The sequence below is a fragment of the Aotus nancymaae genome, unplaced genomic scaffold, assembly GCF_030222135.1.
Source record: "Aotus nancymaae isolate 86718 unplaced genomic scaffold, 86718_ANA_hifiasm-v0.15.2.pri h1tg000029l, whole genome shotgun sequence".
Classification (NCBI taxonomy): Eukaryota; Metazoa; Chordata; class Mammalia; order Primates; family Aotidae; genus Aotus; species Aotus nancymaae.
Genome location: NW_026988442.1, coordinates 16376991 through 16398341, shown reverse-complemented (window position 1 = coordinate 16398341; position 21351 = coordinate 16376991). Strand labels below are relative to the sequence as shown.

The 21351-nt window shown below is 50.4% G+C and overlaps 1 protein-coding gene and 1 long non-coding RNA gene across 6 annotated transcripts in view; one reads left to right on the top strand and one right to left on the bottom strand.

The window, feature by feature from the left end:
• The window catches only part of LOC135276966 (uncharacterized), a 98445-nt gene that overhangs the window by 12251 nt on the left and 64843 nt on the right, over window positions 1–21351 (top strand). Inside the window, exon 4 of one of the 4 annotated variants that reach the window (XR_010344535.1) lies at window positions 1529–4533. The exons of the other annotated variants lie outside the window; for them this stretch is intronic. This is a non-coding gene — a long non-coding RNA (uncharacterized LOC135276966). Of the gene's footprint in view, window positions 1–1528; window positions 4534–21351 lie in introns of those variants that run through there. 4 annotated transcript variants of the gene reach the window in all.
• On the bottom strand, window positions 1242–21270 carry TGIF2 (TGFB induced factor homeobox 2). 2 transcript variants are annotated; one of them, XM_064382398.1, is made up of 3 exons: window positions 21221–21270; window positions 15538–15763; window positions 1242–3234 (listed from the first exon to the last, which is right to left on the bottom strand). In XM_064382398.1, the coding sequence occupies exons 2-3, from the start codon at window positions 15727–15729 to the stop codon at window positions 2713–2715; spliced, it is 714 nt and encodes a 237-aa protein (XP_064238468.1). In that variant the 5' UTR covers window positions 15730–15763; window positions 21221–21270; the 3' UTR covers window positions 1242–2712. The 2 variants fall into 2 exon arrangements, with proteins under 2 accessions (XP_064238468.1, XP_064238469.1); XM_064382399.1 differs by lacking the exon at window positions 21221–21270 and adding an exon at window positions 20621–20735.

The window sequence follows — 21351 nt, the reverse complement described above, 5'->3', positions numbered from 1 at the left end:
GTAGGATGCAAAGGCCCCCTTCACCCTGAGTTGAATGGGATACAGAATGGAGTTGGTGAAAGGGATAGGGGTACAGCGTGCACAGAATTCATAGCTGGCTACTAGAGGGAGGGTGAAAAATGTAAGGCAAAATAAGAAGCTAGTGACTGCTTTGTCTTCAAGCCTGGGCCCTAAGCCCTGATGGATCAAACATCAAGAACCCTGTTTGTTTCTGCTTAAAAAAACAAAAACAATTTTATTTGACAAAAGACAAAAAAGTTATTTACAGTAGTTTTTGCTCAAATAATCCAATGGGACAACTGTGCTTCTCCTCCAGCTTTATCTTACAACCAAACCCAAGCAGAGTCTGCCTTACCCCAACACCCCATTTTACACAAGGGGGGAATGCCAACCAGAATTCAGCAGCATGGCTCCCTCACCCCTCACCACCCTCCATTGCTCAGTGCACTGTGGGGAGGGAAAATCCCACTTCAGCCCAATATACTTCCAGAGTTCTCTACTACAGAAATCCTGCAACTGTTGCATCAGACCTGGGCTCACTGACAGGGCTGGGCAAATGGCAGCTTCAGTTAACCTGGAAGCAGCCATGTTCATTCTTCCCCACTGGGCCTCAGGAGGGTGAGGATCCCTGATCCCCCTGGGGCACACACGGAGAGGGCAAGGGAGAAAGAAGCCAGAAGGAGGCAACACAGAGAGCCCAGGAAACTTGCCCACCTGGAAAGAGCAAAATTCCCTCTCCTTAAGCAATCCATTCCCACTCCCTCAGCAAGAGATGGGTGACTCAGAAGTTGGGGAGCCTCTGTGATGGCTTCAGGGATCTTCCCAGAAAGTAAAGAACATGTTACTATCTTTCTCCTGGCTAGGCCCACCCACATTAGTCAATATCCAGGAACCCCTTCTCCTTGTACCTGAGCTGGTGACTTCAGGAAACTAAAGGCTGGGGGTCCTGATCTATCTTTTGGCCCAGTAACGACGTTATTCAGGACAAAAATATTTCAGCTAATAATAACCTAGAATTAGTGTTTCTTAGCATATATAAAGATGGGGCATATTGCTGTTTAACACTATTAGCAATGAAACAGCAAAAGAGACTGGACGTGGTGGCCCACACCTGTAATCTCAGCTCCCTGGGAGGCTGAGGCAGGTGGATCATGAGATCAGGAGTTCAAGACCAGCCTGGCCAAGATGGTGAAATCCCATCTCTACTAAAAATACAAAATTAGCTGGGCGTGGTGAATCCCAGCTACTTGGGCGGCTGAGGCAGAGAATTGCTTGAACCCGGGAGGCGAAGGTTGCAGTGAGCCAAGATTGCGCCACCGTATTCCAGCCTAGGTCACAGTGGGACTCTGTCTCAAAAAAAACAACAACAACAAAAGAGCAAAACAAAAATGGGAGAGAGGGAGGAGCAGAACACCAATTGTGGTCTGTTTCACTGGGAAGTTCAGGTCAGGGGCCTCTGCAACTCTAGTTTAAGAGAAAGGTAAAAACAAAGACACTCTCAGATAGCAGGCTTCTAACCCTTTTCCAGCCCCAGCCTCCTCTCAAGGCAGTTCCTCGGCAGGACACTATCTGCTTTCCCTAAGTTGCCACCATTGTGGGAAGAGCTGCCTATTTGGAGGACTTCCTGACCAGCAGATGGCTCACTTCTCTCCAAGTAGGAGGTGCTGGGAGCTTCTGACATTCGAGCCCCTCTAATCCAAGTTCCTAAAGGAATTCAAAACTCAGGGTACAGGGCAAAAGTGTTCAAGAACAAAGGGAAAAATATTAAAGAAAAAAGAAAAAAAAAATCCATCGCTTCAGTCTAGTTTACTTCCCCCACCCCCCAAAAAAACTACAATACAAATTAAAAGAAAAAGCAAACACCTTTTGATCTTATCCTTCTCTGCTCGGTGCCTAGGTTTAGTCACATTCTGCTGGACTGCCCCCTACTGTGGCTTTCTACCCTTCTGTGCCGGTGGCAGAAAAGCCAATGCGCTCATACAGTTGTTTTTTCTGCTTTTTTTTGGTAAACCAAAACAACCATTTGAAATTTCACACTACTGCAGAGACTTAGCTGGTCCCCAAAATAAAAATACTCCTTTCTTGCAAAACAATCCCCAGTTACAGTGGTGGGTCCTTCCCAGTTCACCAGAACTCTTATCATGCAGTGCACTCTTGTTCCCCACACCTGGGCTAACTACTGCCGTGAATGTAAACCACAGCAAAAAAGGGAAAAACAAAACAGTTTAGCAAAAATCTAAACATTCAACTGGAGTCGGTTCCGGTACATCCACTGGGTTCCTCTTCTTTTGTTCATGCATATGAACTTGGAATGTCCATACCTGGCTTGACAGAAACAGCACAGGGGTAGCTTGGACCCAACATAGGACTGAACTTGGCAGCTTTCCTGAGCCCAGCCCAGGAAACCAGGCTGGAACAAATGTGTCCCAGGGATTCTCTGGAGAAGCAGCAGCAGCAGCAGCACCATGCTTGTCTCCGATCTCGGTCTCATCACTGAGGGGAGGCCTGGAGAAACGGCAGAGTCAGCAGAGGAGAGGTCCCCCATCACAGTGCAGTGGTGCCAATTGACATCTTCCTGCTGAAGACCTCTGCACAGAGGAGATGATCCCAATGTTTGGCAGTGATCCATAGAAAACCCTCTGCATGAAAGGGAACCAAAATGGAAACCCAGGACAGCTGGCTTGAGCCTCGAGCACCCCTCTTGGCAGATGGCTACTGGGGATTTTCAGAGACTAAAGGGATGGGACTGCGCAGTAATGGAAGTGATGGGTCCTGCTGCTTCTGAAGCTCCATCTCAGCAGCCCTCTGTAGTGCCACCTCCACCAGCAGCTGGAAGCTGCTGAAGTCCTCTTTGTCCTGCTCTGGGGGTGTGGGTGGTGGCGTGTTGAAGAGTCCACCTGTAGGGCTTCCAGCCTCAGCCCTGGTCAGCAGGGTGAGTGTGCTACCAGGGGTCACCAGGGGCTTGGGGGATTCAAGCTCCCCTCGTGGGAAGGGGGCTGCTGGCTTTTCCCCCTGGCCTGAGTGGAGCGGCATGGAGCACACAGACAGGGAGAGCACATTGGTGGGGGCTGGGACAGACACAGCCAGCACTGAGGGGCTGCTGCCACGGGGGAGGGCCACATCTGAGGCCTTACCCCCGCGGCGGGAAATGGTAAACTGATTAGGGTCTTTGCCGTCCTTCCGAAGCATGTCTGGGAGAAGCCGCCGCCGGGCATTGATGAACCAGTTACATATCTGAAATAAATATACAAGACCGATTAGTTTGCTCAATCAAAAACAGCTATGGGCTGGGCACAGTGGCTTATACCTGTAATCCCAATATTTTGGGAGGCCAAGACGGGAGGATTGCTTAAGTTCAGGAGTTCAAGACCAGCCTGGGCAACACAGGGGACCCTGTTTCTACAAAATAAATTAGCCAGGTGTAGTGGTGCGTCCCTGTGGTCCCAACTACTCAGGAGGCTGAGGTGGGAAGATCACTTGAACCCAAGAGGTGGAGGCTGCAATGAGCTATGATCACACCACTGGATTCCAGCTTGGGCAACAAAACAAGACCCTGTTTCAAAATAAGGCAAAACAAACAGCTATGAAGTACTTACTATTCCCAGGACCCAGGAACACAGCACAAAACAACACAGACAGAGGTTCACAGTGCACAGAGAGAGTTTAAATAAGAACACACACCAGCCTGGCCAACATGGTGAAACCCTGTCTCTATTAAAAATACAAAAATTAGCTAGGTGTGGTTGCGGGTGCCTGTAATCCCAGCTACTTAGGAGGCTGAGGCAGGAGAATAGCTTGAACCCAAGAGGAGGAGGCTGCAGTGAGCCTAGATTACGCCACTACACTCCAGGCTGGATGACAAAGCAAGTCTCAAAAAAGCAAGCAAACAAACAAACAGAAAACCCCATGTGGCTGGAGCTTAGCGTGGTAACTGAAGGTTACCTCTTTGGGGGAGGATTTGCTTCTTTTTTTTTTTTGAGACCGAGTCTTACTCTGCTGCCAGGCTACAGTGCAGTGGCCCAAAGTGCTGAGATTATAGGCCTGAGCCACCGTGCCTGGCCTGGAAGAAAGTCTTATTTCCAAGCAGTACCAGGACTAGTAGCCTCAGTAGAACACGCATTAAACCAACATCCTTGTCTTTTTTCTACATGCTGCTGAGAAAGCTACCACTAACTCTGACTCCATTCCCATCTAGCTGATTGTTTAGAAGCATTAAGTGGTATGCATGTGGTTTGGGGGACACCTCTAGCACCCTGCCCCAATCTCTGAACTCTTGCATAGCCCCTAGCTGCGCAGCTCTCCAGTCTAACCTCTTTACTCGTTGTCAGTTCTCTTTCGAAAATGCCACAGCTGTCATTCCTGTTCTAGAAAACTGCCATTTGTCTCTTACTGCCTACAGAATCAAGTCCAGACTCCAGAACCTAGACAATAAGACCCTCCCCTGGCTGGGCACAGTGGCTCACACCCGTAATTCCAGCACTTTGGGAGGCCAAGGTGGGCAGATCACTTGAGCCCAGGGGTTCGAGACCAGCCTGGGCAACATGGTGAAACCGTATCTCCACAAGAATACAATTACCTGTTGTGATAATATGTGTCCTATAGTCCCAGCTACCTGGGAGGCTGAGGTGGGAAGATCAGCTGAGGCCAGGGAGGCCGAGGCTGCAGTGAGCCATCATCATGCCAGTGCATTGAGTCAGGCTGGGTGCTGTAGCTCACGCCTGCAGTCCCAGTATTTTGGGAGGCCAAGGTGGGTGGATGGTTTTCACCCAAGAGTTCTATATCAGCCTGGGCAACATGGCAAATCCCTGTCTCTACAAAAAGTATGAAAATTAGCTGGTTATGGTGATGCATTTCTGTAGACCCAGCTACTTGGGAGGCTGAGGTGAGAGGATGAATTGAGCCCATGAGGATGAGGCTGCAGTGAGCTGTGACTGTGCCACTATACTCCAGCTTGGGTGATAGCTTGGAACTTGTCTAAAAAAACAAACAAAAAAAAGCCAGCCAGGCTCGGTGGCTCATGCCCGTAATCCCAGCACTTTGGGAGGCTGAGGTGGGCGGATCACGAGGTCAGGAGTTTGAGACCAGCCTGGCCAACATAGTGAAACACCGTCATTGCCACTAAAACCACAAAAATTAGCCAGGTGTAGCAGCAGGCACCTGTAGCTACTCGGGAGGCTCAGGCAGGAGTTTGAATCCGGGAGACAGAGGTTGCAGCGAGCCAAGACCACGCCATTGCACTCCAGCCTGGGTGACAGAATGAGACTCCTTTCAAAAAAAAAAAGTCAGTTAGAGCTTCTCACCTTCCTGTTGCTCTCCCTTTCAAGGCTTCTTGCTCATTCAAATATTATTTGAGCGCCTGCCTGCTATGTTGGGTCCAGTTCTCGGTGCAGGGATGCCTTTGTGAACTAAACAGACATGCACTCTACCCTATGGAGCTTACAGTGCACCTAGTCATGGAGGCTGACAATCAACAGCTAGGTTAATAACCACCAGTAAGCACCAGAAAGGAAACAGGAATAAAGGGGGATGGGAGGGGTTTATAAAGATAAACTCCCATAGCTAAGCGTTCTGGAAGGCTAAGACGTAAGGAAAAGGAAGAGCCATACAGAAAGCTAAGAATGTTCTAGACAATTCCAAGGAAAGGCCCTGGCCATGGAGTTCTCATCTGCCCTTTTTCACCTCTATGGTCCTCCAATGCAGCTGAACGAAGGGAGGAAAGGGTTGGCTTAAGGAACCAACAGCAGCAGGGAATAGTAGCTGATGAGCTCAGAGGTGGGCAGGGCTGACTACCAGCCAGAACACCATGGAAAACCACTAAGTGGTCTATACGGTGGCATGACTGAAATTTCACACTCTAGGTCTTTCTGGTCCTGTGTCTTTTCTCCCAGCCTAGCTAACTACAGCTGCCATCTATTCCACAGGTGACTCAAAGACAGTACCAGGCCTTTGTCCTGTCAGGCTGCAAGGCTCCTAAGCAGGGCAGAACCACAGGCTTCTGCACACACACGCCAGCAGGCCTCAGTGAATGCTGGCTGAGCCAAATACTGACTAGAGCTGCAGGAAAACCCTAAAGAGAGCAAGGGCTTAGCCAGGCACAGTTGCATGTGCCTGTAGTCCCAGGTACTTGGGAGGCTGAGAGAGAATTGCATGAACCCAGGAGGCAGACATTGCAGTGACCTGAAATCACACCACTGCACTGTAGCCAACACAACACTACGAGATTCCATCTCAAAAAAAAAAAAAAGGAGGAAGGGCTCAACAGCTGGGTGGGATGAAGGGAACAAACTTATTCAAACAGCTGTTTTTTTTTTTTTTTTTTTTTTTGAGACAGAGTCTTGATCTGTCACCCAGGCTGGAATACAGTGGCGTAATCTCAGCTCACTGCAACCTCTGCCTCCCGGGTTCAAGCGATTCTCCTCCATCAGCCTTCTGAGTGGCTGGGACTACAGGCGTGTGCCACCACGCCCAGCTAATTTTTTGTATTTTTAGTAGAGATAGGGTTTCACCATGTTAGCCAGGATGGTCTCAATCTCCTGACCTTTGTGATCCACCTGCCTTGGCCTCCCAAAGTGCTAGGATTACAGGCATGAGCCACTGTGCCTGGCTTAAACACCTTTGATAGCAGTATCATGCCAGCCACCTCACTTGCATTATGTTTAATCTGCATACAAACCTGGAGGGTAGAGGATGGTGTCCCCCCAAGTACTAGAGAGAACTGAGCTCAAAAAGAAAGCCCTTGTCCAGTCACACAACCTCCCATTACACAGCTGAGATTTAAAACCAGGCCTCTTGGCTTTCAGGCCTCCACTGCTTTGCTGTGCTTTTTTTTCTCTTTTTTTTTTTTTTTTTTTGAGACGGAGTTTCCCTTGTCGCCCAGGATGGAGTGCAGTGGCGTGATCTCAGCTCACTGCAACCTCTGCCTCCTGGGTTCAAGTGATTCTCATACGTCAGCCTCCCAAGTAGCTAGGATTACAGGCACCTGCCACCACACCTAGCTAATTTTCATATTTTTGGTAGAGACAGGGTTTCACCATGTTGGCCAGGTTGGTCTAAAACTGACCTCAGATGATCCGCCCACCTTGGCCTCCCAAAGTGCTGGAATTACTTGACATGAGGCACTGTGCCAGGCCAGTCTTTTTTTTTTTTTTTTTTCCAAAGACACGGTCTCACTCTGTCACCCACCTGGAGTGCAGTGGTGCAATCACAGCTCACTGCATCCTTGACCTCCTGGGTTTAGGCAATTCTCTCACCCCAGCCTCCGAAGTAGCTGGGACCACAGACATGCACCACCATGCCTGGCTAAATTTTTGTATTTTTTGTAGAGATGGAGTTTCACCATATTGGCCAGGCTGGTCTTGAACTCCTGGACTCAAGCAGTGCGCCTGCCTCAGCCTCTCAAAGTGCTGGGATTATAGGTATGAGCCACTGCGCCTGGCCAGCTTTGCTGTATCTTTCCAGAGGAACAGAGGGGACAGCTGAGTAATAAACATCATAATCCTGATAGCAAACATTTGAACACAAAATACATCAGGTGCTCTTCTGTTTCGTTCTGTTTTTTTGAGACAGTCTCACTCTATTGCCCAGGCTGGAGTGCAGTGGTGCGATCTCGACTCACTGCAACCTCTGCTTCCCAGGTTTGAGAGATTCTCCTGCCTCAGCCTCCCTAGTAGCTGGGATTACTTACAGGCACCCACCACCATGCCCGGCTTATTTTTGTATATGTATATTTTTAGTAGAGACTGGGTTTCCCCACATTGGCCAGGCTGGTGTCTTAACTCCTGACTTGAGGTGATCTGCTCACTTTGACCTCCCAAAGTGTTGGGATTACAGGTGTCAGCCACCATGCCTGGCCTCATGTGCTATTCACATTTCATATCTAATTATTCATTCACATTTCATATCTAATTATTCATTCAATCTCAGCCTATCACACAGGTTTTATGATGATCTCTGTTTAAGAAATAGAGGTCAGAGAGATTCAGAAACTTGTTTAAGGTCACAAGTGCAAAAGCTAGGTTTCATCCAGATAGCCTGGTTCTGGGCAGCCACCCCACTGCCAGCTGAAGAAGAGAGAGAGGGAGGCCTCCTTACACAGGAGCTGCGCCTGTGGCCTTCTCTCCCTCCCTCCCATAGCTGCCTCCTCCCATACTTGTGCTGCAGGAGCCCACTGCTCCTCTCCACCTCAGCCCTGGATGCAGGGGAAAAATGGTCAAGCCACAGTGACCTGGGTCAGGCAAAGTAAGGAGTGTTGTTGAGCAAGCAATCTCCGCGATGGGAGCCTGGGCATTCCTCGGCATCTGTGTGGGCACCTAGCCCCTAATGGCACCTCTCATTTTGGCTGAGGATTCAGAGAACAGAAAAACACCTCCTCCACACACTCCCCCACAAGCCTTGTCCTGTCCAGAGCACTTGGCAGCCTAGCATCTGTCTGTTTTGTCTTCTTAGCCCAGAAAAATGCACAGCTGAGGGGCTGGGCAAGGCAAGGCAGGGGGACTGAGTAGCTGCCAGTGCCCCTTCTGCAGCCCCTTCCAGCTGCCCTGCCTGTGCCTAAGTCAGGAAAAGATCCTGTGATTTGTCCTCACTCAAGGTCCTTGGGGAGATGGTAGGAAGGAAGGCAAGGTGAACTCTGTGATTTTTATGGCAGAACATAGGCTGGGGGCCTGAAAGCTGTCCTCTTCCAGGAAACAGGGCTCTATCTGAAAGGCTGCTGAGATGAAGGGCAAGGAAGGAATCACTGTGGCAAATGGGGGTAGGAGGAGCACCATGAGTCTGACAAAGGCCATGAAGCTGGGAGCTGCAGATAATCAAGGCAGGAACAAGCCCTCTCATTTTCATGTCAAGGAAGTGAAGGCACCAAGGGGCCTTTCCCAAACATCATGGTACCACCATTCACACTGGGACTGCCATATCCAGGTGTTCTTGAAGGCAGCTGTCTGTAATAGAATCACCTTGGGTTTTTTTTTTTTTTTTTTTTGAGATGGAGTCTTGCTTCTTGCCTAGGCTGGAATGCAATGGTAAGATCTCAGCTCACTGCAACCTCCATCTCCTGGGTTCAAGCAATTCTTCTGCCTCAACTTGCCAAGCAGCTAGGATTACAGGCGTGTGCCAGCATGCCCGGCTATTTTTGTATTTTTAGTAGAGATGGGGTTTCACCATGTTGGTCAGGCTGGTCTCGAACTCCTGACCTCAGGTGATCTACCCACTGCAGCCTCCCAAAGTGCTAGGATTACAGGTGTGAGCTACCTCGCCTTCCTACAAGACTTTTTTTTTTCCCCTAACCCTCCCAACTGCCTAGCCCCAGGCAAGTACCAGCAAACCAGTTAGTTAAGTGACTCACTGACTTGCTAATGAAGTCGCTCCTGGGAGGGTTAACGGAGACAATCATACCCTCAGGGAGAGATAAAACAAGCTTGGCAAAATGTTGATACTTGTTCAAGCCAAGTGACTGGTGCTGGTGGTTGATTATAGTGTTCTCTTACTTTTGTGGGTTTTTTTTTTTCCTTCTTTTTTGTGGGATTTTTTTAAAAGACAAGAGTCTTGCTCTGTCAACCAGGCTGGAGTGCAGTGGTGTGATCCTGGCTCATGCAACCTCCACCACACTGGGGTTCAAGTGATTCTCCTGCCTCAGTCTCCTGAGTAGTTGGAACTATTTTTAGTAGAGATGGGGTTCCACCGTGTTGGCCAGGCTGGTCTCCAACTCCTGGCCTCAAGTGATCTGCCTACCTCAGCCTCCCAAAGTGCTGGGATTACAGGTGTGAGCCACTGCACCCTGCTTTTATAGATATTCTTTAATGTTCATAATGGAAAATGAAATTTAAAAAGTAAATACAGGAGTCCGGATGCGGTGGCTCACGCCTGTAATCCAGCACTTTTGAGGCCAAGGTGAGTGGATAATGAGGTCAAGAGTTCGAGACCAGCCTGACCAACATGGTGAAACCCCGTCTCCACTAAAACTATAAACATTAGCAGGACGCAGTGTCAGGCATCTGTAATCCCAGCTACTGGGGAGGCTGGGGCAGGAGAATCGCTTGAACCCGGGTGGCAGAGTTTGCAGCGAGCTGAGATCCTGCCACTGCACTCCAGACTGGGCGACAGAGTGAGACTCCGTCTCAAAAAAGTAAATAAAAATAAATAAATAAATAATTACTGGAAAAAATTATGCCCCCAGGCTTTAGGCAATTTTTCATGATTAGGAGCCATACATTTCCTTACTTCTGAGGTCTTGCCTGTTGACCTCTCCAACACTTTATATAGTCTTTTTCTGCCACTTCAACATTATTTACTGAGCACCTGCCTACCAGATACCAAGCAATGAGCTACACTAGGGCTATAACTATAAACAAAATTAGGTCACTACTCTCCACATCTCTAGAATTTGGTAGTCTAAAAGCAATTGCAGTTTAGTGTCCCAGTGCTCTGCCCTCGCCTATCTGCTGCAGGAACACACAGCTCCTTTAGGGGCTGGCAGCCTTCTGGTCAGGGGTGGGAAGAAAATGGTCTGGGGAGGTGGATCAGTATAGCAGGAATGTGGAGGACCAGGGTTGAAGCTCAAGACATAGACACGGGTAGGTGATATCATTAGGTTGGCAGAAGCCACTGAAGACTTGTTTTTGTTTTTTCTTTTTTTGAGATGGACTCTCACTCTGTTGCCCAGGCTAGAGTGCAATGGCACAATCTTGGCTCACTACAATCTCTGCCTCCCAGGTTTAAGCAATTCTCCTGCCTCAGCCTCCCAAGTAACTGGGATTACAGGCACCCGCCACCATGCCCAGCTAATTTTTTTTTTTTTTGAGATGGGAGTCTCGCTCTGTTGCCTAGGCTGGAATGTAACGGTGTGGTCTCTGCTCACTGCAACCTCTACCTCCCTGGTTCAAGCAATTCTGCCTCAGCCTCTCGAATAGCTGGGATTACAGGCACATGGCACCACACCACCTAATTTTTGTATTTTTAGTAGAGATGGGGTTTCACCATGTTGGCCAGGCTGGTCTTGAACTCCTGACCTCAGGTGATCCATCCACCTCAGCCTCCCAAAGTGCTGGGATTACAGGCATAAGCCACTGCACCCGCACCCAGTCTTTTATTTTCCTTTTAGAGATAGGGTCTCGCTCTATCACCTAGGCTGGAGGGCAGTAGCAAGATCATAGCTCACTGCAGCCTTGAACTCCTGGGCTCAAGAAATTCTCGCACCCTAGCCTCCCAAAGTAGTGAGTTACCCTGCCAGTCCGTTGAAGGTTTCTTTAAAAAAAAATTTTTTTTTAGACCAGGCTGGAGTGCAGGGCGTGATCTCACTGCAATCTCCATCTCCTGGTTCAAGTGATTCTTATACCTCAGTCTCCTGAGTAGCCAGGGTTACAGGCATGTGCCACCATGCCAGGCTATTTTTGTATTTTTAGTATTGAAGAGGTTAACCATGTTAACCAGGTTGGTCTTGAACACCTGGCCTTAAGTGATCTGCCTGCCTCAGCCTCCAAAGTGCTGGAATTACAGGCATAAACCACTGTGCCTGGCCTGAAGGGTTTTAAGTCTGGGAGTGATAAATGATTGTGATCAGATAATGATGATTTAGATGAGGGTAAGAAAGAAGCCAAAACCCTGAAATATTTAAGGGATATATGGACAGGAGATGGTAACTGACCAAATGAGCTGAGGGGAATAAGCTAGCTGGGAGGAGTTATCAGAGAGGTGTGCAGCTGGGGCTGACATGGGATTCATGGTCATTTTACATCAAGGAGGGGTGGGTGGTCCCCACTGCTCTTAACTGTCAGCATGACTCTAGAGCAGGTGGCCACCATGGGTCCCCACCCTCCAGGGGATACCCAGTCTCCTGTCCTTAGATTCACATTTCTCCAGGTGGGATCTGTGGATGTGTCACCTTAAAGGGTTTACCAGTTCTCTAGATGGATGTTTGGCTTTGGGTTTCCATTTTCATCACCAGTAGGAGCATCAGGGCCATCCACACCTACTCTGCTGAGTCTGTGTCTTTGTCACACCACATCCCACAGTGCAGTCAGCAAAACACCACCTGCCATTTTCAGTTAACACAGTCAGGTGGAAGGTCTTGGTTTTTACATTTATCTACTTTGGAAAACTGTTTAAGGTTAGGTATAAGAACAAAAGCAAAAAGAAGTGTTTTTTAATACCCAGTTTTATGTTTTACATAAGTGATGTGATAAAAATGATTCAAGTTATAAATGGGTCCATGAAAAATGTTTTCTTTCATAGGATGGGCCAGGCATGGTGGCTTACACCTGTAATCCCTACACTTTGGGAGGCTGAGGTGGGAGGTGGGAGTATCACTTGAGGCCAGGAGTACAAGACCAGCCTGGCTAACATACTGCAACCCTGTCTCTACTTAAAACACAAAAATTAGACTGGGCATGGTGGATCACTTGAGGTCAGTAGCTAGAAACCAGCCTGGCCAACAGAACGAAACCCCGTGTCTACTAAAAATACAAAAATTAGCCTGGTTCGGTGGTGGGCACCTGTAATCCCAGTTCCTCGGGAAGCCGAGGCAGGAAAATCGCTTGAACCCAGGAGGCAGAGGTTGCAGTGAGCTGAGATCGCACCACTGTACTCCATCCTGGGTGACAGAGCAACACTCTGTCTCAAAAAAATAAAAAATAAATAGGGGGCCGGGTGCGGTGGCTCACGCCTGTAATCCCAGCACTTTGGGAGGCTGAGGCGGGTGGATCACAAGGTCAAGAGATCGAGACCATCCTGGTCAACATGGTGAAACCCCATCTCTACTACAAATACAAAAAATTAGCTGGACATGGTGGCGCGTGCCTGTAATCCCAGCTACTCAGGAGGCTGAGGCAGGAGAATTGCCTGAACCCAGAAGGCAGAGGTTGCGGTGAGCCGAGATCGCGCCATTGCACTGCAGCCTGGGTAACGAGCGAAACTCCGTCTCAAAAAAACTAAATAAATAAAAATAAATAAATAAAATAAAAGGATGTTAGCATATTTCTCAGGTTTGAGAAAGTGCCCCTGACAAAAAGTAATTCTAACAGAGTGTGACAAGTGGTTTGACAGAACAGGATGAGGTGCACTCGGAATACAAGCAGCAGCCCCAAACCTAGGCTGCAAATATCATTTTGGACCCTATTCTGAGGGCAGGAGAGTACGCAAGTGCCTGACCCTATCAGATTTGGGATTTTGTGTTCAAAAGAATGGATTAAATGAACAAGGCTGAAGGCAGGGAGACCTGCAAAAAGGCTGTCTAGACACTCCTTGAGGGTAAGAATGTTTCTGGTTCCTCTCTGGGATCCCAACTCTGCCCAGCTCCATGCTGAGGAGGTACACTGTGAAATGCCATGCACTACTGGGCAACCAGGAGGGCCAGCCCAAAACTTTGTACCTTAGGCAGAAAGATGAATCTGAAAACAGTAGAAACACCCACTGTGTGCCAAACACTGACCAGTAGCCTTTTTTTTTTGGAGACAGAGTTTCACTCTTGTTGTCCAGGAGTGCAATGGTTCAATCTCAGGTCACAACTTCCACCTCCCAGGTTCAAGCGATGCTCCTGCCTCAGCCTCCTGAATAGCTGGGACTATAAGCATGTGCCACCATGCCAGGCTAATTTTGTATTTTTAGTGGACACGGGGTTTCTCCATGTTGGTCAGGCTGGTCTCGAACTCCCAACCTCAGATGGTCCACCCACCTCGGCCTCCCAAAGTGCTGGGATTATAGGCGTGAGCCACCTCACCTGGCCTTTTTTTGTTTTGAGATGAAGTCTCTCTCTGCCGCCCAGGTTGGAGAGCCATGGTGCCATCTCAGCTTACTGCAACCTCTGACTCCCAGGTTTAAGCAATTCTATGCCTCAGCCTCCCAAGTAGTTGAGATTACAAGCACTCGCCACCACATCTGGCTGATTTTTGTATGTTTAGCAGGAACGGGGTTTCACCATCTTGGCCAGGCTGGTCTTGAACTCCTGACCTCGTGATCCACCTGCTTAGGCCTCCCAAAGTGCTGGGATTATAGGTGTGAGCCACTGGGCTGGACCTTTTCTTTTGAGACAGTCTCACTCCGTCACTCATGCTGGAGTGCAGTGGTTCAATCACAGCTCACTGCAGCCTCCACCTCCAGGGATCAAGAGATCCTCCCACTTTAGCCCCCCAAGTAGCTGAGACTACAGGTATGTACCACCATGCCTGGCTAATTTTTTTGTTTTATATAGGTGGGGTCTCCCTATGTTGCCCAGACTGGTCTCAAACTCCTGAGTGCATGTGATCCTCCTGCTTAAGTCTCCCAAAGTGCTGAGATTACAGGCGTGAGCCACTGTGCAGGGTCCCAGTGAGCCTTGAATTCTTCTTCTGGTCCCTTCCTCCCTACACTCTTGAAAATGCTACAGTCACCTCCCTTTTTTTTCAAATGAGGGAATAATGAGGCTCAGAGAGAAGGCAGTGACTTGGCCAAGGTCCAGGCTTCCTCTTGTGGAGAAGATGGAATCTGAGTCAGGATCTGTAACTTTAGAGCCTTTCTCATACAGTTACTCGGATTAACCACTGCCCAGAGAGTATAAAGTCAGGTGACAGGAGTTCTGAAGGCTGAAATACTTACCATGTCTCTACATGGAGGAAAGAGAGGAGCTGGGAAGAAGTGGGAGGTTCAGAGTGGGATAAGGGAAGGAGGGGGAGACAGCACCGAAGGAGTAACAGGCTATGAAAGGACAGAGGGGGAAAGAGAAACAGGAGGGCTTGGGGGAGAGGTTTGGCAGGCTCCGGAAGGGAGCAGTGAGGGCCAGCAGGGCAGGGCTGGGCCTCTGGTGTTAGGCTAAGGGCCTACAGTGTGTCTCCAAGAAGGGGAGAGGCAAACTGGAGGCAAAGCAGTGGTGGTCCAGGGTCCCTGCCTCAGTACCAGGAAAGGAAAACAAAGACACCTGTGGGTCAGCAACAGGCGCAATTCAAAGGGGACAATACTTTGCACTCTTACAAAAAGGGGATAAGGCTATCTTTTGAGTGTGTTCATGTGTATGGCTTCCAAAGCACTTTCACATCCAGTTCTGAATCTATTCCTTACAACAGTTCCACCAGGCAGGGGAGGATTCTGTGCTCCCTGCCCCTTTACAGATAAGGAAATCAAGACATGAAGCAGAACTGGGTTATAAATGCAGAACCTCCGACTTCTGCCCTTTCTTGGACTGTGATTCTGCCTCATCTCTTAACCACACTGCAAATCACAGTTGCCCCTTGCAACCAAGTCCCCGTCCAATACTGCTTTGGGGCTGAGGGCCAAATCTTAGACTCTTGATGCCTTCTCATCTTCCCGTGGGCTCCAAAGTTAATGATGACACCTAGACTTTGACATTTAATTCCTTGCCTCATCAGAACTCTCCGAAGTCTGAAATTGACCTCAGTGACCCTATTTCATTGTCTCCTTTTGAGACACGGAGAGTGGATATTCTCCCCAACCCAAGAAGAAACTGAAGCCCAGACAGGGGAAGTGACTGGCCCAAGACTTAGTGAGTCAGTGACACGGCTGGGACAGGACTAGAACCCAGGTCCTTCTGCCACCCCTTCATCCAGATCCCCTCCTTACCTGCAGCACTGACAAGTTGGTCTGTCCAGAAAGGCTCAGCTTCTCCTGCTCTGAGGGATAGGCGTTGTAGCGGTGCAAGTACAGCCAGTCCCGGAGGATCTTCACTGACTCCTTAGGCAGGTTTCCCCTGCGCTTCCTTTTGCCCGATAGGGAGAGGAGGCCTTCGTCCTCACCTAGATCACTGTCTGACATGGTGTCTAGGGGCTAGGCTGGACCTTGGGTAAGCCTGGGACAAGTGACACAGGGGATGGGAACATCATTAGCATGCAATGCCTTTCCTAGTCTCCAAACACGCTCAGCATTACTCGAGCCTGGGATACCAGAAATGGGGTAGGTGCAGTTCAGAGTCTCAGGCCATACCACAGCCAGAGCAAGCTAGAAGGAATGGGTTCAAAGTTCCTCCACTTTGTGGAACAGGTAAGTGACTACCAAACGGCAGTTCATTCACAAGCAGGATTCAGACTGGAAATAATCAGAGCTTTCACTGAGGTCTACTGTTTTCCATGTTTGGTACTGAGCATTTTTTCTTTCTTTTTTAAGACGGGGTTTCACCATGTTGGTCAGGCTGTTGAACTCCCAACCTCAGGTGGTCCGCCCGCCTTGGCCTCCAAAGTGCTTAGATTACAGGCGTGAGACGCCACACCCGGCTTAAGCATTTTTTCTTTCTTTCTTTTTCTTTTTGAGACGGAGCCTCGAACTGTCGCCCAGGCTAGAGTGCAATGGTGCAATCTCCGTTCACTACAACCTCTGCCTCCCAGGTTGAAGCGATTCTCCTGCCTCAGCCTCCCAAGTAGGTGGGATTACAGGCACCCACCACCATGCCCAGCTAATTTTTTGTATTTTTAGTAGACACGGGGTTTCATTATGTTGCCCAGGCTGGTCTCAAATTCCTGACCTCGCAATCTACTCACCTTGGCCTCCCAAAGTGCTGGGATTACAGGTGTGAGCCACCATGCCCTTTTTTTTTTGGAGACAGTGCAGTGGTGCCATCTCGACTCACTTCAACCTCTGCCTCCTAGGTTCAAGTGATTCTCCCACTTCAACCTCCCGAGTAGCTGGGATTATAGGCATGCACCACCGCACCTGGCTAATTTTCTGTATTTTTTGGTAGAGATGGGGTTTTACCTGACCATGGCCAGGATGGTCTCGAACTCCTGGCCTCAAGTGATCTGTTGGCCTCAGCCATCCAAAGTGCTGGGATTACAGGCGTGAGCTACTGTGCCCAACCTGTACTGAGCATTTTACATATTATCTCATTTAATCATTATAAGTCCTCAAAAAGGGAGAAGCTATTATTATCATCATTTCATAGATGAGGTAACAGAAAGAGATTAAGAAAGCTGCCCAAGGCCAGCACAGTGGCTCACAAAAAAAATATAAAAATCAGCCAGGTGTTGAGGTGCGTACCTGTAGGCCCACCTACTTGTGGACTGAGGCAGAACTGCTTGAGCCCAGGAGGTCAAGGCTGCAGTGAACTGTGTTTGTGCCACTCCACTCCAGCCTGGGTGACAAAGTGAAACTCTGTTTCAAAAAAAGAAAGCTGGGCATGGTGGCGTGCGGCTGTAATCTCAGCTATTCAGGAGGCTGAGGCAGGAGAATTTCTTGAACCCAGGAGATGGAGGTTGCATTGAGCCGAGATTGTGCCACTGCACTCCAGCCTGGGCAACAAGAGCCAAACTCCATTTAAAAAAATAATAAATCTGACACATGCTACAACATAGATGTCCTTGAAAGCATTATGCTAAGGGGAAAATGCCAGTCATAAGAGACTACATATTATATGATTCCATGGATCATGAACTCTATAGGGGCAGGGTAGATTAGCTAACTAACAGCTCCGCAGTTAGGGCTGGGGAGATAGAAGGATGAGTGGTAGCTAAAGTGTATGGAGTTTCTTTCTGAGGGGGCAAAAACATCCTGGGCCAGCTGTGGTGGCTCATGCCTGTAATCCAAATGCTTTGGGAGGCTAAAGCAGGAAGATCCCTTGAGACCAGGAGTTCGAGACCAGCCTGGGCAACACACTAAGACCCTTTTCTCGCCAGGCATGGTGGCTCACGCCTGTAATTCCAGTACTTTGGGAGGCTAAGGCGGGTGGATCATCTAAGGTCGGGAGTTCGAGACCAGCCTGACCAACATGGAGAAACCCTGCCTCTTTAAAAAAATAAAAATTTAAAACAAGACCCTTTCTCTACACAAAATAAAAATTAGGGCTGGGTGTGGTGGCTCACGCCTGAAATCCCAGCACTCTGGGAGGCTGAGGTGGGTGGACTGTTTGAACCCAGAAGTTTGAGACCGGCCTGGCCAACATGGTGAAATCCAGTCTCTACTAAAAACAGAAAAATTAGCTGGGTTTGAGGCTGGGCGCAGTGGCTCACACCTTTAATCCTAGCACTTTGGGAGGCCAAGGTGGGCAGATAACGAGGTCAGGAGATGGAGACTATCCTGGCCAACAGAGTGAAACCCTGTCTCTACAAAAAATATAAAAATTAGCTGGGTGTGGTGGTACATGCCTGTAATCCCAGCTACTCGGGAGGCTGAGGCAGGAGAATTGCTTGAATCCAGGAGGCAGAAGTTACGGTGAGTTGAGATGGCGCCACTGCACTCCAGCCTGGGCAACAGAGAGACTCCATCTCAAAAATTATCTGGGTGTGGTCAGTGCCCGTAATCCCAGCTACTCGGGAGGCTGAGGCAGGAGAACTGCTTGAACCTGAGAGCTGGAGATTGCAGTGAGCCGAGAATGTGCCATTGCACTCCAGCCTGGGCTACAGAGCAATTCTCTGTCTCAACAAAAGAAAAAAATAAAATAAAATAAAAATTAGCCCAGTGTATTGGTGTGCCAGTAGTCCTAGCTACTCTGAGGCTGAGGTGAGAGGATTCTTGAACTCAGGAGTTCAAGGCTGCAGTAAGCTGTGATCGTACCACTGCATGTCAACCTAGACAACAGAGTGAGACCCTGTTTCTTTTCTTTTCTTTCTTTTTCTTTTCTTTTTTTTTTTACAGACCTTTGGGACTAAGAGACCCTGCTTCTAAAATAATAATAGTAATAATAGGCTGGGCATGGTGGCTCACGCCTGTAATCCTAGCACTTTGGGAGGCTGAGGCGGGTGGATCACCTGAGGTCGGAGTTCGAGACCAACCTGGCCAAGATGGTGAAACCCCATCTCTAATAATAATAAAAAAAAAGTAATAATAAAAATGCCAGATGCTGTGGCTCACACCTGTACTCCTAGCACTTTGGGAGGCCAAGCTCCCTTCTTCACCTATCAAATGAAGGAAGGATTTTCCCTAGATAACCCAACTCAGCTGCTCAGGCCCCAGACAAAGTTCTGTCTCACACATGCAAAAAAGATTTTCTTTTCTTTTTTTTTTTGTGATGGAGTCTCGGTCCATTGCCCAGGCTGGAGTGCAGTGGTGCGACCTTGGCTCACTGCAACCTGTCTCCCGGGTTCGAGCAATTCTCCTGCCTCAGCCTCCCAAATAGCTGGGACTGACTACAGGCATGCGCCACCACACCCAGCTAGTTTTTTGTTGTTGTTGTTGTTGTTTGTATTTTTAGTAAAGACGGGGTTTTGCCACGTTGGCCAGACTGGTTTTGAACTCCTGACCTCAGGTGATCCACCTGCCTTGGCCTCCCAAAATGCTGGGATTATAGGTATAAGCCACTGTGCCTGGCCAGATTTTCATTTTAAAAGCAAAAGTTCTAGGCCAGGCTGATGCCAGGATCTCAAGGCTCCTCCCTTCTCAGCCTTTTAACAGCTCCCCAGCAGGCTGGCCAACAGACTCTGGCATCTCCCAGGTTTTGTTTCCTCTTCTTGGACCTGAGCCCAGATCTCTGGGCTGGCTAGGCCAGGCTTTCGAGGGAAGGGTCTACCCTTTCAGCCAGGCCACCTGGAGGTGAGACAGGCACTGGTTAGAGGTGCCACTCCTTAGAGAGCACCACCAGCAGGTCAGACATTTCTAGGTGGCCAGGGCAGCTGGGATCTGGGCTCAGGGATGCAGCCCTCGCCGGCTGTGAAAAGTTTACTCAAGGTTATCTGTACAAATTCCACCCTGGCTGCCAGCCAAGTCTGTCTGCAGGGTTCTCCAGGTGGGCCCTAGGGAAATGACCCCTCAGTCTACACAAACTTCTCCTGGGTGTCCTGCATCCCAGGCCCATCTATAGTCTGGGAGATTTCCCACATATACACCCACACCGCACCCAAACAAACGCCAGGCAACTAACCAACAGTACTATGATAACTGGTCTGACCCATCGCTCAAGCCCTACAAACCCTAGAGTTTTCACCGACACATACAGCAGGCACACACAGAGCTTAGAGACCCCACGCCTAGCCCGAACAACTGTGACCCACTCAACAAGCCCAACTTCTGTACCCGCCCACCCTGATCTCTCCCACAGGAAAAACTCCGGGCGTCATCACTCTAGCAATCAGTTCTACCGTCAGTGGCGGCCTGGGGCAGCACCCCCTCGATACAACATCCCGTGCACCCTCCTACACACTCCCACGACGCCACCTGCAGCCACTCTCGCACCAACTTTCTGACAACTCCCCTAGTTCGGCCCCGACACTCCCCCGGGCGGCGCACTCACGCTCGCATTCCCAGCCGTTCAGACAAAGCGCGCAACCTCCCCCGCGGCCCAGACCGAGTCGGAGCACATGGCTCCAGGGGCGGTGAGGAATCGGCCGGCGCTCGGGGCGCCTGCACCCCCCAGCCCCTCACCCCACCCCAGGCCGACTCCGTGCACCAGCTCCCCCGCGGGCCCACCATCCCGGTGGGGCGGGGGCTCTGGAAGAAAGAAACTCACGTGTCTGTCCCGGGGCAGTAAAAAAGTTTGGTTCCCACCCGCTTCCCCCGCAGCTTGGGGCTGGCAGACTCTTCGGGGCGCGGGGCCGGCCGAGCGTGCGCGCTCGGCTTTGTGCTCCGAACTCGGCCCGGAGGGGGAGGGGAGGGTAGAGGAGAGGAGGGGGCTGGGCTCCCACCTCTGCGCCGCCCCCCCACCCCCCGCCTTGCGCCCAGACTCCATGTTGGCCGCCCCCTGCCCCCTAGAGTAAGCGTTTCTCCTGCCGGAGGCTCCGCTCACCCCTGGCCTTCCCGAGGGTCCTGGCGCGAACAAACTTTCTCCGGGGCGCCGGCCCCACGCGCCCCGCTTCCTTGGCCCGCCTGGGAGTGACAGATGCCTCGGAGACAGACTTTCCTTTGTTCCAAAGGAAAGGGGAACTCGCGCGGGCTCCCCAGGGCCCCCCCGCTCCGGGCCCTTCCCGCGGCCCCCACCCCCAGCTGTCAGTCTTGGCCGCCCCCTCCCTGGCTCGGAGGCGGGGGGGCCCTACCGGCGGTTAGCAACGTGCACTTTTGAAACCAAACAAATCCGCCCCCCCCGCCCCGCGCGCTCACTCAGGTCTGGCGCAGGAGCGGCCCTCTCCCGGGGTGGGATCCTAGGGAGCTGGGCCCCCACCAGGGCCCCAAGCGGGCTTCCTCCCGGGGGCTGGAACCGCAGGGCCGTCTGGACTCACAAACACCTCTCAGGGGCCGTCGGGACTCACAAACACCCCCGAGCTCACACACCCCCAACCGCAAGCGCCAGGACGACGCCCCCTCCCCCGCCCGACCGAGAGAAAGAAACTTTTCAAGTTGTCCGCGCGCCCCCACCCCCATCTGGCCCCCTCTTGCTCCCCGCACTGACTTTTCCGAGCGGCTTTCGGGTCCACGCGGCCTAGGGCTCGGAGCTGGACGTCCCGGCGGGGGGCAGGGGGCGCCGGGGGCGCGCGCCGCGTACCTGCCCGGCCTGACACTCGGCCTGACAGCTCGCGGCTG